The sequence below is a fragment of the Halichoerus grypus genome, chromosome 11 (assembly GCF_964656455.1).
Source record: "Halichoerus grypus chromosome 11, mHalGry1.hap1.1, whole genome shotgun sequence".
Lineage (NCBI taxonomy): Eukaryota > Metazoa > Chordata > Mammalia > Carnivora > Phocidae > Halichoerus > Halichoerus grypus.
The window spans coordinates 80,176,436-80,195,588 of record NC_135722.1 but is presented as its reverse complement, the minus strand read 5'-3'; the positions used below and the strand labels follow the sequence as shown (position 1 = coordinate 80,195,588).

At 34.4% G+C, this 19,153-nt stretch overlaps 1 protein-coding gene and 1 long non-coding RNA gene across 5 annotated transcripts in view; one reads left to right on the top strand and one right to left on the bottom strand.

The window, feature by feature from the left end:
* The window catches only part of CNTN5 (contactin 5), a 1,336,681-nt gene that overhangs the window by 61,351 nt on the left and 1,256,177 nt on the right, over positions 1–19,153 (bottom strand). For all 3 annotated transcript variants that reach the window (XM_078058730.1, XM_078058731.1, XM_078058732.1), the window contains 3 exons: positions 14,981–15,130; positions 3,268–3,338; positions 927–1,161 (listed from right to left, as the gene is read on the bottom strand). In XM_078058730.1, the coding sequence (XP_077914856.1) occupies positions 927–1,161; positions 3,268–3,338; positions 14,981–15,130 (456 nt within the window). The remainder of the gene's footprint in view (positions 1–926; positions 1,162–3,267; positions 3,339–14,980; positions 15,131–19,153) is intronic.
* LOC144379455 (uncharacterized) overlaps positions 1–19,153 on the top strand; it is a 113,347-nt gene that overhangs the window by 35,536 nt on the left and 58,658 nt on the right. For both annotated transcript variants that reach the window (XR_013442536.1, XR_013442535.1), the window contains exon 2: positions 16,128–16,277. This is a non-coding gene — a long non-coding RNA (uncharacterized LOC144379455). The remainder of the gene's footprint in view (positions 1–16,127; positions 16,278–19,153) is intronic.

Sequence of the window (19,153 nt, the reverse complement as noted above, 5' to 3'; positions counted from 1 at the left end):
AATAGAGGAAAGACTAAGAGAAAAAACTCACCTTAGGGGATTAGATCTATCATACTATCTCTTTCAGAAAATTGCATTTTTGTATGAAGCTGAGTTCACACTTCAGCACTACCACCTGACTATAACCATAAATAAGTCACAGTTTTACAGTTTACTCATTTGTAAAATGGGTATACTGCTTAGTAAGTCCTGCCTACTTAGTAGTTTTATCTTGAGAATTAAATGTAGTTATGCATATGAAAACAGCATGTTAGAGAAAAATCAAGGATTTAATGATTAGATAGACTCGGGTTTAATTCTCAGTTACAAGGTGTGTAAACTTTAGCAAGTTTCTTAACTTTTTAACTTCAATTTCTTTCTCTATAATGGGGATAATAATGACTATTAGAAAAGATTTTCATGAGAATTTCATGATGTCATATGTGAAAAATTTCCAACAGAAAGCCCTGTCTGATACTTCTTTATCAGTATGATGTTTTGTGTATGAGGTTAGTAATAAATATTTATTGGTCACATAAATGGAGTATTTATTTAAATTTATTTCACATACATTTAACTTTAGTGGGTTAAAATATAATATTGTGTAAATTTAAAAAGTAAGAATGATTGGGTAAATGTCCATCCAGAGGAAAGAATACACTATAGATGTTATTAATATTGTTATTATCATGAAAATATATTTGCCATATATTGTTAAGGAGTGAAGAACATAAAGCAACACGTGTGAAATGCTCAATTTTTTTTAAATAAAAAATTATTTGGAAAAAATATATCTAAAAAGTATAATGAAAATATGGATTCGTTTTATTTTCTTTTGGTATATCTGTATTTTCTGATATGTGTGCAATAATGTCTCATCGATATAACATCCATATATCATCCATAATAAAATGTGGAATGTAAATAATAAAGATAAAGAAACTGACCTCCTTCAGCTGAGCAGATAACCACAATCTGACTGAAAGGTCCATCTCCTTTATTGTTATAAACGCCAACCTTCACTTCAAAGGGAGTGAGAGGAGGAACACTTTCATCTCGATAAATGAATTTTGAAGCTTCAGAGGATGTCACCATTTTTTCCTTCCAGCCACGTGTTCCATTGGGCCTGAAAGCCACAATATAGCCAAAGCCTTCCCCATTCTGAAACTCTTCAGATACTGGCTAAAGAAGAAAAATGCAATTAATTATCAGCAAAATAACTGATTAAAAAAGCCACTTCTTCCAAACTTCATTTTATTTTTTTAATTATGGATAACCAGAGAAAAGGAGACTTTCAAGTCTGTAATGCTACCCTGGAAGCCAATATAACACAATCACTTAGTAGTCTTTGGAAACTTAAAAGGGGTTAAAAGTAAAAGATAAAAATTTAAATAATATCAGTTGGTATTTAAGAAGAGTATCAAGGGTACTGAAAATTCTTGAAGTGAAACAAATTTAAACCATTTAGTCATGTATATGAAAATGAACATTCCACACTAGAATGTAGCATGTTGGGGAAAACTGTCATATGGTCTGGTGGTCAGAAAAATCTGTTGCTAGAAATGCTCTGCAGAGCCCTTTGTGCAGAAAAAACAGGAAATATTAATGTAAGACCTTTTTTATAGTGTTTTCTTTTTCATCTGCTTTTGTGTTCTACTAATGTGAAAAAATTAGAAAAGAATATTTGTTCAAGTAATTGTTATACTATATGCTTACATTTAAATGTGTTAAACAAGCACAAACTCTACAGCATAGAAAGGAGTAATTGTGATTGACTACTTAGTCAAAGGAGCAGTCACCAACCGCTACCTAGCATGATGCTTGACACATAGATACCCAATAAATACTTGTTGAAACATGTTTTTTTTTTCTTTTGAGTTTTAATTTGAGGAAAAACTGTATTGAGTAGAGGAAGAGAGACAAAGCCTATTATATCAAAGTTTTATAGACTAAGCTTTTATATCCCACCAAAATTCATATAATGAAATCCTAACCCCCAGTGTGATGGTATTAAGAGGTGAGGACTTTGGTAGGTTATTAGATTATGAGGACAGAGCCCTTATAATGGGAGTAGTGACCCTCTAGCCCCTCTGTGAGGGTACAGTGAGAAAATAGCCATCTGTTAACCATTTAACTCTTATAACCAAATATGAGGTAGAAATCTCAACCAGATGGCTCTCACCAGACTGGGATCTGTTGGTGACTTGATCTTAAATTTCTAGGCTCCAGAACTGTAAGAAATACATTTCTGTCATTCATAAGTCACCCCTAGGCCATGGTATTCTTGTTTTAGCAGCTGGGGCTAAGACATGAAGCTACTAGGGAAGGAAGTTCTCTTTAGAGAGATTTGACCTTAGTGAAGTTCAGGTATTGGGAAGTTAATTCCTCTGCAGAAGTCAAAAATTAGAAATAAATTTTTATTGAAGAAGAGAGGGATGGACAGAATAGCAGAACAGAGTATATGCTCATGGAAGATTTCTTACTGGGAAATGTTTTTCTGTACATTTGATCATTGTTTTAGAGACTCTTGGGGATTTGTTCACTTTATTCCAGTAGACACATTTCATCTCCTTTACATTTTCATGTTCTAGGGCACAATTCTGTGAGCTACATGTTATGTTTGATAATAAGGTAATCTAACATCAATGAAAGGAGAGTGGCTTCATGGGAAATAAATGTATCTCTCACACCCCTCTTCCCTGCCTCCTTTATAGAAGAAACTTCAGAGAACACATGGAGAGAGAGACAAGAGAACACAAAGTCCCAATTCTACTGCTGATTAGGAAGAGTACTTAAACTGTGCCTCAGTTTCATAATTTTTAAAATGAGGAAAAATTATTATCCTTACTAATAGGGCTGCCTTATGGGTTAAATGAGATAACCCAGGCACTGTGCCACAAAAGCACTGGTGGTCATTTCCTTCCTCCCCAATGGTTTTAGCAAGGGTGCTATTTAATTGTGAAATAATTAAATGTCAAACTAAACCAAACAAACATCTGAAGTAGTTTGTGAGAGGATGTGTTTTAATTATTCAAACTTTATTCTGAGATAACCTATATGACAGGAAGACATACTTTAGACTTGGAGAAAAGTCAACTGGGGCTGGGTATGGAATGAGACAGGTTCATGTTGGCAATACTCATCTGAGTAATATATGGTCAAAGTATTTCTTAACCTCATTTAAGCAGAAATTATTCAGTCTCTCTGTACCAAATACAGATCCTATATATGTAGCCTTATTTCCTAAGGAATCAACAAGTTCTGACATCTAAGTACAGGCTTTCTTACCTCCCAGGCTATGACTAGCTCATGCCTTCTTCCACTTCTTCCACTTACATTGGTGGGTGCTGTCTTTGGCACTGTGGATTAAAATGGACCAGAGTGAGGACAATAAATAAATATTTAATTTAAGAGCCCCGTAAGAACACATTATGACCCTACTCAGGTTCTGTAAAATCCCAAAACAAACGATCAAAATTTGTTTGAAGTTAGAGTGGCCATATTCAATATTAATTAAACAAAATGTTTGTGACAGATATCCTGCTTTCAAATCCATGTGGGAGAGTTTGATATATATTTTTCATGGCTACATAATACATTACCAAACCAATGCTCATGTAAATGCTCTGTGGTAGTAAGGCTGAAATCACAATAACGCTAAAGTTAAGGACATCTACTAATGGTTAAATTTCATTCTACAAATTGTCTCCTTTCTAATGATGTGACTCTTCTGTGGTCTCAGGGCTTGCAGAGCTCCGAGAAAGTCCACAGGTTGACTTAGTACTGTTTTATCAGAACCCCCAAATTTAAAGAAATTTGACAACAGTTCCATAGATGAGAACCTATTTAAATAAATAAACATTAAAAAAACTATCAAGAATGAATCTCTTTGCAAACTACAAAATATATAAGCACCCAGTGAAACTTTTTCAAATGAATAACTATTAAAGAATAAATGTCTCAAAAGAATAAATTTCTCCTTCACTGCACCAAACCAGAAAATCTGCAGTTGAAAGGGAACATTTTCAAATGAAGAACTGTTAAATGAAGAAAATTATTAAAAGAAATCATTTTCCAGGCTATCAGTCTGCATTAACAATTTTACACTTCAGCGTTGCCTTTATATCCTTGCATATAGTTTTTAAGTGATATTGATATACTCATAAACAATAAATTTCCTCCCATATATTACCTACTTGGATGAAAGGCTATTAATTACTGGTAGATAGTCAAACAGCATTTTATGTACCAGAAAAACTGATGTGGAATTTATGTTCCACGAGAAAGGAAAAAAAAAATTCTCCTTGCACTAGGGAGGTGGCAGAGAAAAGTCTGTGAATATATAATTGGCTCCACTGAAATAAAGATCTTTATTCACCAGGGTCCAAATTGAACAAGAGTTCTTGTCTTGCTCATGCTCATGTAGAAGGATATATATATTTATTTTTATTTTATATATTATTTTTATATATATAAAAAATTATTCACATGTGGAGTTCACTCTCATGAATTTTCTCAGAATTAAATAGAATTGGATATTCTTTGTCTCTCATTCAAGAAATCACAAGAAATTCAACTGAGAAAAAATGGTGTTAGAACAATAACTGTGAATATATCCTAATTTACATAAGGAGCAAACAAATCATTTATTAACTTGAGTTTTTTATTAGTAGTCATAGTTATTGCTAAATATAGACAACCTATGACATGTTAGTTTGTTTTGACACCATGTCCCCAAACCACTGTTGTATAGTTCTAGTTCTAAATTTATTTTCTGGTCCATGGTATCGGTAAGGCACGCAGGACTGGAGCTGGTTTAACTGTATGCATAAAAGAACAGGGATCTAAGTTTCCAAATATCCTTTCAGTGGGTGATCTCAAAGTTCTGAATGTTGTGATCATCAATGCATGGTCAAACAAATATATAAGCAAGTTAATTTGTTGACATGATGTGACTATGGCTTCTCATAGTACCATTTGTTTGTAAAGAAAAAAAAAAGGAACACACACACACACTTCATATTCATCTCTGACAACTAACAGTTAAATAGTATTATGCATATTATCTACCAGAGCCACCTACTTCATCTATTACATTGGAATCACTAAGTTTAGTCCCTAAATTTAGGATTTTGAATCTTCTCTGAGGATAATTTCCCTATGATCATGGATGTTATGGAAAGACTAGGCACTGAAGATTCTTTTCTATTTTATTCAGCTATCAAACATCACCCAAAATGAGGATGTATGGAACCTTTAACTTAGAGTTGGAGGGTAGGCTGTATGCTCTCTAGTGAATATCTCTTGAAGGTCATTTAAAAGATATGAGTAGAATAAAATACAAGTGACTATTTGAAGTTGATCTTTTCTTCTGAAGCTTTGGTAATATTGTTCCACGGTCCATTAATGCCTTTATTTTTTAGAAAACATTTTTAGATTTTTCAAAATTTTTAATTTTTTTAAGTAAAAAAAAAATGAGAAGACACTAGTAAAAAATTTGGTGAAAATTTCTACTTTGAGGAAACAAGAAAGCAAAGTAACACTTTCTATGATGTGATTTGCTTTCCTGCGGGTAATTTCATCATTGCAGTATACATAAATGACCCAGATTAGAAAATTTATTTTATTATTTGAAAGCAGTCTTTGAAGTTTTCCTGTTGCTGCTAAATTCTTTTCAAGAGAAGATAGCCCATATCAATTTAATGTAAAGAATAAGATCCCCTTTTTATCACCCTACTTCAATTTTAATGTACAATAAATGACAAAAAATAAGGCATTACAGTTCACTGTGTTTTAATAGTATATGTCTATAAACATCAACTATTCTTAAATTTAAAAGAGCTCACTAGATACAATAGAAACTACTAATAGAAAACTTAAGGCTTCAAAGCCATAGGAACGACCTCAGTGTCCATCTATGGATGAATGGATAAAGAAAATATAAATGCTAGAATATTGTATTTAGCCATAAATGAAGGCATTCTGCTAAGTGAAATAAGCCAGACAGAAAAAAACAAATACTATATGATCTCACTTACATGTGGGATCTAAAAAAATGGAGCTACTAGAAACAGAATAGATTGATGGTTGCCAGAGGTGGTGGATGGTGGGTGGGGGAAATGGGTGAAGGTGGTCAAAAGGTACAAATTTCCAGTTATAAGATAAATGTGAAGTTCTGGGCATACCATATATAGTTAACAATACTGTATTATATATTTGAAGGTTGCTGAAAGAATAGATCTTAAAAATTCTTATCACAAGGAAAAAATTATAACTATGTGAAGTGATGGATGTTAAATAAATTTACTATGGAATCATGTCACAATATATACATATATCAAATCATTATGTTGTATACCTTAAACTAATATAGTGCTATATGCCAATAATATCTCAATAAAACTAGAAAAGCAAACAAACAAAAAAGAAATATTAAGGCTTTAATAGCTAGGCATCAGGCATTGTGTTTTGTTATCAGGATCACAATGTGTGCATTGGGTCCTCCTAATTGGCTTAAATTTCCTAATTGCATGCAGATGATCAGTGGAACCTGTGGAACCTATGCTGAATTCATTTCCTTTTCAAGTTATCTCTGCAGTCAATACTTCAGAGTCTACTGATTTTATTTATATCCTTTTATTTATAACACAACGTATTCATGGTATATAGGGATTTGACAATCTTTCAGAGCCCTTGTGGTATAAAAGTTCTATAATTCTTGTTAGAACCATGAAATTAATATAATCAAACATCTAATAAATGCTTTCATTGCGCTCAGAGAAATACATATTTATTGAAAAACCAAATATATTTTCAATATAATTAATGAAAACCTGATTTAGAATTAAGCAGCTAGATGCCTTTTTCCTTTGGTTGGCTACTGATAAATGTCATGAGCTCATTAGCTTATAGAATCAAGTTTACATGCATGATTAGTGGGTTAAACTCTGATTCTTTTGAGTTTCTTTCTGAGCAATGCTGTTACACAAATGGATAATATTATTAACACTTTTCTCACAAGCTGCAAATGCCTTGCTATTTTAGTGCCTTATTTGGCATGTTGAAATGTAGACTATTGTCTCTTCACCTTATGCATTGGAAATATTATAAACAGAGTGACCAAACTATAGTACCTTAGTTTAAGCATGCATGACTTTAAGCCTGAATCTCAAAGAACTCTAAGTATAATAGTTTGAACAAAGTCAATCCTGCTAACAGCCCATGCTTTAACTTGCATTAAACTAAACAAAAGAAGAGGGGATGAAATTATTTACCAATCTCTTCTTTTTCCTGAAAAACTCTATTATCTATTACAGTAGATGTTTACACAGTTTATTAAATGATAAAGCTTTCTTAGAGACCTGGGAGAGGCCTTGTAATTTAAGAGTTTAATGGTAATCCAGCAACTGGTTTGAAAAGAAAAGTGCAAAAGAGTAGGAAGAAGGAAGAGAGGTTGTTTATACAGTAATGGTGGAAGTCGAGAGGGAAATTAATAAACAAACAAATACATTTTTTCCTACCTGAATTGAAGTATTTGGCAAGCACACAAATATTTCAGTTAACTATCATTTAAGTTCATTTTAGAAGATTAGTTAAGTTTAAAGAGTTTCCAAAACAAAAAGTACCAGTGGTGTTTCCTTAAGAGTTCAAATAATGCTTTTACTCCTATCAATAAGATACATAAGGTGATATGCACAAATTGAAATGTGTTTTTGTGGGAGTGAGAAAGGTCTGGGCTTGGATCTCAGTCTTACCATTCTAGCTGGTTGGCTAAAAATATTTCTCAACTTTGTTGTCCTTCAGTTACCTAACAGAGATAATTGTACCTACTTTTTAAGGTTATTTTTCAAAATTATTTATTATAGTGCCTGGAACTATAATTTATAAATATTACCTAATGTTATCATCTACTTAGATTTCAAAAAGAAAAAATGGTGAAGTCTTCTATGATAAACATTAGGTTTGTCTTCTATGATAAACATTAGTAAAAGTCCAGCATTGAGTCTATGCATATGTAATCTTGAAAGAGATTTTGAAATCTGAATAATATTGTTTTGATAGTAACATGGGAATTATGCTTTCAGTTTCAGCTCAGCTTGTTTCAATTTGGAAATCTAGGCAATATACCATTTTGATTTACAAAAGAGTTATTTTAGAAAACATAAGATTTCTTGGGGCGCCTGGGCGGCTCAGTCGTTAAGCATCTGCCTTCGGCTCAGGTCATGATCCCAGAGTCCTGGGATCCAGCCTCACATCGGGCTCCCTGCTAAGTGGGGAGCCTGCTTCTCCCTCTCTCACTCCCCCTGCTTGTGTTCCCTCTCTCACTGTGTCTCTCTCTGTGAAATAAAATCTTTTTTAAAAAAAGAAAATATAAGATTTCTCTGATTTATGAATCTTCTCAAATGGCAACAGTCAAAAGTACAAGAGGTTAATATATGCAATAAATGGTGTTTACCTCAACTCATATTCTCTTAGCTTTATTTATATGGGTCCACAGGAAGTAGGAGCAGAGTATTGGTAAAATAACCTTTGAATGAGATTTGTTGATGCATGTGGTCAAAAGAGGAGAAGGAAAAAGCAAGAGGAAGAAGGGAGTAGGGAAGGCAGATAACTTGAAATCATTGTTTTTGGGGGAAGTTTAGAATTCCAGCTTTACCTCTTAACTGGTAACCTTGTGCAAGTTTTTAAAACTTTCTAATTCTGTTTTCTCATCTGTAAAATGAGGATAAACACTTCTTGCTTTAGAGGGTTTATGTGACAATTAAATGGTGCAAGTACTTAGCATAGAGCCTGGAACATGGTTCTTGTTTTATCACTGGTTTATGGTATTATGGGGACTAGGAAGATATGAAAAGTCATACTTGAGTGTCTCGCATTTACTCCTGGGTTGACAACTTTTCATTGCCCTTTTATCATTCATGCTCAAGTCTTCTACTGTTATTCCATCACTTTGCTATTAATCAGAAAAGGACATGCCTAAAAATTAGCCAGACCTCTTTTATAATGGCTTTTCTTAAAATTGCCACCTCTGCCTGCAAAGTGCCTCTGAAAATGGAGACCCATTTCTTGAATATATTTTGTAAAAAAGAGTTGCCTGGACTGAAGTAGTTTCATGATTTAAAAATACTGTCTGCTTAGTTTAATAGTATTGTCTTTTAGATTTTCTTAATTATTTCAGTTGAGTGCTAATTTTTTAATATAATATTTTCTTAGAAACATATACTGGAGAGACCTTTAAAAACCCTATAGCTTTCTGTCTTTTCTCTGCACACACCAGTGGCTGACAGCAGTGGGTTTTCTAATTGTTCCCTATAAATAATTCTGCCTAAGTCCCATTTGGTCTGGCCTTCAAAGTCCCATTAAATGATGTTTACAAGGCCAATACACATAACCCCAGAGAAAACTAATTCAACCCCATCTTATATTATAATAGTATTTTATTGTGTTTCTTCCATAATTTTTGAACTCAATGTAATTTCCTAAGTAATTATCATGGATAAGAACTGTGAAGATACAAATAAGAACAAAGCAAGATCCTTTCAGAAGTAAGGAGATAATGTACAGTGAAAGAAACTGTATTAGAAAATTAAATGAGACTTCTTGACTTGAGATAAGTCAGATGTAACCTCAATTGCTAATGTGAGGTTGGCTAGACAAAACCACAGAATTGCTAAAAATCAGAGAAACCAAATTTTATGATCCTTTTCCATTACCCACCTCTAGCTCGTATATATAGGGTTTTAGCACAAGGAAGGCTTTGGAAGAAGGTTGTCAGCTTAGTAGATAAATGCGCTATGGCATCTCCTTCCACCCTTAGCTGTCGAAAGAAGAGAAATGAGTGTGTCATTTCCCTCTCAAGCTAAGTGAGAAGAGGAGGAAAACACTGCTGCAGAGAGTACAGATGCTTATGTCTTAAACCCTGGCTGAATGCTGTTGAGCTTTAGAATTTTGTAATATGACCCAGTCCCATGCTATACTACCAGAACAGAGACAAAAATAGCTCTTGAGAACATCCTTGAAAACAGAATTTGGCAGGTCAGGAATGTGATTACTGTGGGTCAAGTGGACACTGTGGAAGCTAAGTTTAAATAGGCTTGTTGGGATCACATCCAATTAAGCTGCCTGCTAGGGGATAGGATAGTCTCCAAAGAACCCAATGTATCCTGTAAGAGAAAGAAGCAGCATGTGGACAAATACTGTCAGATATTGCACTCAACACTCATGTGAGTATTACAAATTGTACCACCTAAGTAGTTTTATTCTTCTTATCTGGCCTGGGAAGTGCCTGACACAGCAGCTGGAAGGTGAGGGAAGAAGTGAAAAGAAGAAGGAAAAGACAAATCACAGCCCTTGGGTCAGGCCTTTGGGATAGAGGAAGAGAAAGCATGGAGCTGGATGTGAGATTAAAGTCCTTATTTAAATTAAAATGGAAGTTTTTAATACTTGAAAATGAGACTGCCCTAATACCTAAAAGTGCCTTGGGTATATATGGTTGGGGCTGAAGTCAGACATCAGATGAAGCGTAATGGAGAGCAATGATGGGAGAAGAATAAAACTATTCTCTGTTTAAATTCTATAGAGTTCAGTCTGTATAGTAAACCAGTTACATAACTATGATAGTGCAGAAAGTGCTAAGGCTAGGAAAGATATTTATCTGATTGTCTACTTGATATTCCTATTTATCTGGTCGAGCATTAGTCTATTAAACATAGAAAAAATATTTTGCCTTGTGTGGCCTGAAATATGTGTGTGTCATTTTCCATTTCAGAGTCAAAAAAGAATGGCAGGTCAGAATACAATGTGTTAAGCAACTGAAAAGCTATATGAATGTGGAACATATTTTTTAAGCAAGTTCTTTCATTTGACACTTATTTTTTTCTGCTCCTTTTGTCTTGTCTATGCTATAAGCAAAGAAAATGACCACACGTTGGGACAATATCACAATCCACTTATAGACTGATACCTGGCTAGATAACAAATACAGCATGGTAAAACTAAACAGAAATAGAGACAGAGATTTAGAGGAGAGGCATGTTCTGTACTGTGCACCACATTCTGAAAGGCTTTCTTGACTCCCAGGCCATCAGGGAGTACACAGTCTGCAGCAGAGATTTCTCAATAGGAGGGCATCTTGGAGGAGCCAGATGCAAGCCAAGAGACTGGGTGACTCTTACTATATCAACAAAAAGATGTTTAATCTGAAAATATTTCCACAAGATGAAAAAAGTGACATGCATGATTATTATTGTTTAAATTTTCATTGAACAAAAAAATAACTCATTAAATTCATGATGATAATGATGATGATAATGACAAATGGCTAATAGTAAGCATTTACGATGTGCTAAGTTCTTTGCATGCATTATATTATTTAATAGAATGAGCCTATGGAGTAGGTTGTGATTCTGTTCCCATTTTATAGGTGAGAAAATTGAGCCTTGAGCAAGGTATATATCTTAGCTATGTTCACTGCTAGTAAACAGCAGGGAACATTAATCCAGATCTGCCTAACTCCAAAACTCAAACTCCTAATTACAGCTAGAAGACAGAACCTTCTTTTCTCTCTTTCTTTCACTCTCAATCTCTCTATATCATCATAATTTGAAATAAAGAACTGCAAATATTGAGATTTATACCAAAAGCTTTGATAATAATAGACATTTTATATTGCAAAGAAAACCAAACCTTTTTAGATAATAGGTTACATCATTTAACTCTATCTTATCTCCTTTTCATTTATCTTTCAACAATTAGCATTATAAATGCATAACTTGTGGGGTGCCTGGGTGGCTCAGTCGATTAAGCATCTGACTCTTGATTTTGGCTTATGTCGTGATCTCAGGGTTGTGAGATCGAGTTCCCTATCCATCTATATCATTTAACTAAAACTTGTAAGAAAATTGTACTATAAATAAATAAATAGAAATTTACATTAAAGTAAAAAACATATACGTATATTATTATTTTGATATTCTAATAATAAGAAATCAGACTGAACCAATTTATCTTATACTTATTGACTGCTAGGGGTATTTTGATGGCTGTAAAATTCAAAACATACCCTTGCGTAAAATTCAAAATATACCCGAGAGGAAATTGCAAATAAAAATTAACTTTTTTTGCTATGTGGGAAAGAAATAATTCCAAAGTAAAAATGCTTTACTAAACTTGCCTTGGGATTTAGAATATTCTAGTACATAGGGGAATCTTAAAGGAACATAAAACTTTCAACTCAACATCTTTTTTTGTTTTTTTAAGATTTTATTTATTTATTTAACAGAGAGAGACACAGTGAGAGAGGGAACACAAGCAGGGGGAGTGGGAGAGGGAGAAGCAGGCTTCCGCTGAGCAGGGAGCCCGATGCGGGGCTCGATCCCAGGACCCTGGACTCATGACCTGAGCCAAAGGCAGATGCTTAATGACTGAGCCACCCAGGTGCCCCATCAACTCAATATCTTGAATGTGACATCTTTTCTCTTACAAGTAGCTCTGTTGATTTTCAGAGATTACTTGGTCCATTAGAACTGCATCATCTTTTAAAATACAGGACATGTACTTAAAAGAGGAAGAGTGTGTCACTTGAGAGGACATCTCAAGATATCTGTGTCCCTTTTAATCTGTGCTGCCTGATAAAACAGGCACAAAACTCAGCACTTGGTTCAACACCATTAGTAGCTCTAGCCCTTTGTGGTACCAAAGTACAAGAAGCATAAGGTAGGCAGGACAAGCCTTCCTCAACTAACTTTCAATTTTTCATGCTATTTCTCTTCTCTTCCATGAGATTTTAATGGACTAAAGTATGCCATGTGTAAAGAACTCATGATAAAATGAAGAGGCAGGAACTATATGATCGAAGTAGCTGCTGGAAGAGATGAGGGACAAGTCTTTCAGAATGTATCATCTGAATGCAATTTAGCATGAAAAGTAGAAGTGTTTTTGCTATAATCTTTTTTAATAGTACAAAGAGATTTGTACTATAAAAAGTCTAAAAGGATTATTCATCCTAAATGGATTATTTATTTTCAAAATGAATATTTATAGAGAGCCTCTGAATTAGACAGTAATCTTTGCCTTTGTTTAAACACAATTAACAATATGCTAAATAAGGCAGTTCTTTTTAGAAAATATGTGAGCATAAGTACTAATATTGGCAGTCATTTCAATATCTGCATAGTGAGTACATAAAATGAGGAATGACTAACCTGTTATACTCTTAATTAGGGAACACCTGTACACAATGAAAGCATGGCTGATTTATGAATGCATAAAAATCTAACCAGGCAATTAATGTTCAATTTAAAATTCACACTATTGAAAAAGTAGCAGAAAGAACAACTTGTACTAAGCAAATCACAAAAGCAGAAAAGTTAGATTTTCTGTGAATGCATCTTTTCCAACATATTTAGGCTATTTTATCTTTTATTTTCTTGGTTGCTTAATTTTTATATAGAAATAATCTGAACATTTTTTGTATAGTTATTCCCACTTAGTACAATAAATTAACCATTTGGTATTTTTTTCTCTCTCTCTCTCTCTTTTTTAAAAAGGATCAGACCTGGTGTGTTTTAGAGAAAGAATCAACTCTTTTTGTAGTTTATTTTAATTATTATAAGCTTTGTTCACTTTGTAAGAAGTCACAAATCACATTTTTTGGTCCAATTCTATAACTATAATACAAAATGGACAGTTAATTCTTAGTCTTCTATGTATATGTATCTCTCACCTAGGTACTGGTGTGGGTAGGAGCATATGAAGGAAAAAAGAAATATTCCCTTTTAATCTTTCAACAAAAACATATGTAGTTCCAGTGCCAGACACTGTTCTAGGTGCTGAACACTAAAAAATTAGACATAAATCCTCATTCTCAGTGCACTTATATTCTAAGATTACTGAGATTCATTATATCATTGAGTGTAAAAATATTAAAATTTGTTTTTTCCCTCCCTGTATCTGCAATCTACCCCCTTTTCTCTGTTTTCAGATTATTTTCATCAACATTATTGACATTTGTGTTTGCCTAAGCTAATGCCCTATTGCACACTTTTTAATATACAATTTATACAATTTTATAAGGACATAAGAGATAAATCTCAGTAAAACTTTGTTCAAAGTAGTCAAACATTTTACTAAAATTTTTTCTTTATTTTTCTTTCTCCAGATGCTGGGCAATATATTTTTTTTCAAAGATTGTATTTATTTATTTGACAGAGAGAGACAGCGAGAGAGGGAACATAAGCAGGGGGGGAGCTGGAGAGGGAGAAGCAGGCTCCCCGGTGAGCACAGAACCTGATGTGGGGCTCCATCCCAGGACGCTGGCATCATGACCTGAGCTGAAGGCAGACACTTAATGACTGAGCCACCCAGGTGCCCCTGGGCAAGATATTTTAAAATCTGCTTTTAAATAAAGCTGCTAATTCCCTTATGTGACTACTAGAAACATTTTAGAGATACTTCATTCCAAAAGGCCAGAAGGATGCTGTATTTTCCAAGTCAGGAAGCAGATGGATGTTTATTGTGCACATAGATGTCAAGCAGTAGGCAAGTTAAGATGATGTTTGCCTTTGCAGAGTATAATTTATACCAGGTCAGATAGTGAAGTGCAACATAAAGGGTTCTAAGGAAGTTCACTGCAATTACAGCTAATTGTTATCACTGGAGAAAAAGAGGGTGGTCCTATCTATTCTGAATTTTATGGAATTGCTATATTGAATGAATATATAATTAGAAAAAGAAACTAACTGATTCAATTTCATGGTAACTTGAAGATGAGTACTAGGGTTGGGAGGAAATTGAAGCATCTAGATGCATTACTGGGAATAAGGAGAAAAAGATCTGAAAACAAAATGAATGAATTATTTTAAAGGAAATAATTTTATGATGTCTAGGTAAATGAATCATCAAAAGTTATACTAAATAAAGCAAACAACCATGGTTAATTCAACTTGCTTTCAAAGTGATTAGAGGCACGCCAAATTGAATTCTAACTCTCCAAAATTCTTACCTGCTTCATTTGTGCGGATCATTCGAGATGGGGTGCTTGGATCTCCAGTCCCAATTGGATTGGTGGCCACCACTCTAAATTCATATTCCACCCAAGGGTTAAGGTCCACTGCCATGGCTGACTCCATGTCCCCTGTTATGATTTCTGGGACTATGGTGAGGAAAGAGATTTCATGGCATTAGGAGGACTCGGAAATAGTTACAAACGGCAATCAAGGATATCACAGGTACTAACAGAATGAGCAGGTTGATGCATAATTCCTTATTACAATACACATGGTCATGGTGTCACCTCTGGTCTCATTAGTAAAATGAAAATCAATCTTCAGGAAGTAAGCACTTGCACATGTCAAAGATTGTTGTAGTTAATTAGAATTCTTTCATCTCATCTTTATATATAAATTGCTATAACATAACTTGCCATTATGTACACTAAAAATCATTTTGTCAACCCCTCAGCCTCAAATAAGAGGGCAACTAAGTGCTATAATTTAAGCAAATAGTTCTTAAATTTCTAGGGAAATTTCTTGAGCAGTTTGCCTCTTGCAGTTCTGGCAAACATGCTTGGCCACTTGGCAGTTCAAAGCAGCAGATTAAGAATACTCCTCTTTAATTTAAAAACTCCAGTTTGTGGGATCTAAGCAGAAGCTCTGCACTCTTCTTGGAGTGACTTTTGTACAATATTTTGATTTTATTAAGGCATAAAATTGTCAATACAATTATCACAGAGTAAAATACTTTTTATATAGTATACGTGCTCTAATCGGGACTGATTTTCTTGTTCACTCATCTCCGCTGTCTAGGAAATATTTCTGGAAGAACATTCTTTACAGGGGTGATGATAGGGAAAAGGGAGAACCTTTCTTATGATGTGCAAAGATCCTCTGGATTTATGTCAATCCTGGATTTTTGTTTAAGCATGGTTCAGTGGGGGAGGCTCTTGATTTGATGACTCAGTGCAGTTTTACCATGACAAGATAGAATTAAATGCATTTGGATTTTACATGAAAATCTTTTTTGAAATGTGTCAAGAGAATGTTACCAAATAATCAGCTCCGTGAAAGGTAAATGATCAGAGCATAGGCAGTGTGGGCTGCCTGACAAATCTCATAGCACCGAAAAGCTGATTTTTTTTTTTTTTTTTAAAGCGGTGAAATGAAGACCTGGAGAAAAGTCTGTCTCTTCTTGCTGCACTGGCAACTGAGCAATCTCCTTGGAGTCTAAGAGATAGGGGGACAAAGACCACTGTCCAGTCCATAGCTTGGTGAAATGCTGAGTTGGGCCTGCCATACATAAAGGTAGGAAGAAGAGTTCCCCAGACACTTAGCCCTCCCTAGCCCTTAATGTTCACTGTGTCATCAATACTTGTTTTGGTCCACTAAAGACATACCTCGCTGTTTAATTTACATCTGTCAGTCACCTCAATCAACTCCAGACATCTAGGTCATCCCTCATCCCTTTTATTCCAATCCCCATAGAATTCTGCACATTTCCTTTTCTGCCCTAGTTCCCATCCTTCCCTGCTCTGTGAAATCTTTTACTGTGACCTCTGGAATTTATAATCCATTATTAACAAAATCCCCTGTATACTATTTTCTTTCCTGAACATTCTTCCAACATTTACTTTAATAGAAACCTGAATCCCCTATGAGGAACCTTTATGCCTCTTAAGGGGTGGCTCTCTTAAGATATTATAGAGAAGGGTAACCAGTCCATCTGGGTTGTATACACCCCTGCCCATGTCTCTAACGTATTTTTTCCATTAGCATATAAGCATGCAGGTATTTTTCCCTCCCAAAAAACAAAACAAAACAAAACTCTCTGAAAATTTCCTCTCCTGGCCTTCATCCAGTTTCTATATAAAATTTTTCGAGTGCTGTTTGTGCTATTATTTGCTGTCTCTACTTATTTTCCTTCCATTTTCTCTTGAACTCACTCCAAACATAAAGGTGGGAAAAAGAGAGTCCACCTTTTAGGCTCTTACCTCCAGCATTCTACCATAACTGCTCCTGTCAAGATTACCAATGTTCTTTATTAATAAAACCCTATGCTTAGGTCTCTGTTGCTCATCTTTTTTGACCTAACATAATTCTTTGACATAGTCAGTTTCTTTTCTTTGAAATATTTTTTAAAACTTCTCTTTTCTCTGACCTGACTATGCCTTATCAGTCTCCATTGCTGGTTTCTTTTCATCTTCCAGATGCACCCAGTTCTACTAACTCTTTGGTGATCTTATCTAGTCTCATGGCTTTAAATACCCTCTGTATGTCATGACACCAATATTTTCAGCCATGAACCACCTCCCTAGACTCCAAACTCATTTGTCCAATGGCTATTAGACATTTCTATTTGGATAGGGTTCTCAACCTTAAATTCCACCCCCTATTTCTGAACTATTCCTTATTGGGTAAATGATAATTGATGTTGTAGCCAAGATCTTGGGGTCATCATGGATTCCTTTCTTTTCCCCCTGTCTCACTTCAACCCATAAGCAAATTATAACATTGCTGACATCAAAATATGATCTCTTCACTTCATTTTGCAACAAAACTTCTTAAAAGAGTTGTCTATATTTTCTTTCATTCTCTCCTTTTTTCTTTTTTTTTAAATTGAATTTATATACAGTGATGTATTAGTTTCAGGTATACAATATAATGATTCAAAATTTTATGCATTACTCAATGCTTATCAAGATACCTGTACTCTTGATTTCCTTTATCTTTTTACCCTTCCCCCACCTACTTCTCCTCCGGCAACTACCAGTTTGTTCACAGTATTTAAGAGTCTGTCTTTTCTTTGTTTGTTTGTCTCCTTTTTTTGTGTTTGTTTTGTTTCTTAAATTCCACATATAAGTGAAATCATATGGTGTTTGTCTTTCTCTGACTAACTTTCTTCACTTAGCATTACTCTCTAAGTCCATCCATATTGTTGTAAATAGCAAGATCTCATTCTTTCTTACGGCCTTTTTATTCCATTGTGTATATGTAGCATATCTTCTTTATCCTCTCATCTATTAATGGACACTTTGGTTGCTTCCCTATCTTGACTATTATAAATAATGCTGCAATAAATACAGGGGTACATATATGTTTTCAAATTAGTGTTTTCTTTTCCTTTGGGTAGATACCTAATAGTGGAATTACTCATTAATATGGTAATTCTTTTTTTTTTTTTTTAAGATTTTATTTATTTGTTTGACAGAGAGAGACACAGCAAGAGAGGGAACACAAGCAGGGGAGTGGGAGAGGGAGAAGCAGGCTCCCCGCCAAGCAGGGAGTCCAATGCAGGGCTCGATACCAGGACCCTGAGATCAGGACCTGAGCTGAAGGCAGACACTTAACAACTGAGCCATCCAAGCGCCCCTTGTATGGTAATTCTATTTTAATTTTTTTAGGAACCTCCATACTGTTTTCCAAGGTGGCTGCACCAATTTGCATTCCTACTGACAGTGCACAAAACTTCATTTTTCTCTACATAGTTGCCAACACTTATTATTTCTTGTCTTCTTGATACTAGCCATTTGACAGGTGTGTATCTCATTGTGGTTTTGATTTGTATTTCCCCAATGATTAGTGGTATTGAGCATCTTTTCTTGTGTCTTTTGGTCACCTGTGTGTCTTCTTTGGAAAACTGTCTATTCAAGTCCTTTGCCCATTTTAAAATCAGATTATTATTATTTTTTTTTTGTGTGTTGAGTTGTTCTTTATATATTTTGGATATTAATTCCTTCCCAGATATATCATTTACAAATATCTTCTCCCATTTAGTAGATTGTATTTTTGTTTTGTGAATGTTTCCTTCACTGTACAAAAACTTTTTATTTTGGTGCAATTCCAATAGTCTTATTTTGCTATTGTTTCCCTTGCCTTCAAAGACATATCTAGAAAAATGTTGCTGTGGCTGATGTCAAAGAAATGACCTCTTATGTTTTCTTTTAGGAATTTTATGGTTTCAGGTCTCACATGTAGGTCTTTAATCTATTTTGAGTTTATTTTTGTGTATGGTATAAGAAAGTAGTCCAGTTTTATTCTTTTATATATAGCTGCCCAGTTTTCCCAGCACCACTTATTGAAGAGACTGTCTTTTCCCTATTGTATATTCTTGCCTCCTTTGTTATAGATTAATTGACTATATATGTGTGGGCTCTCTATTCTGTTTGATTGATCTATGTGTC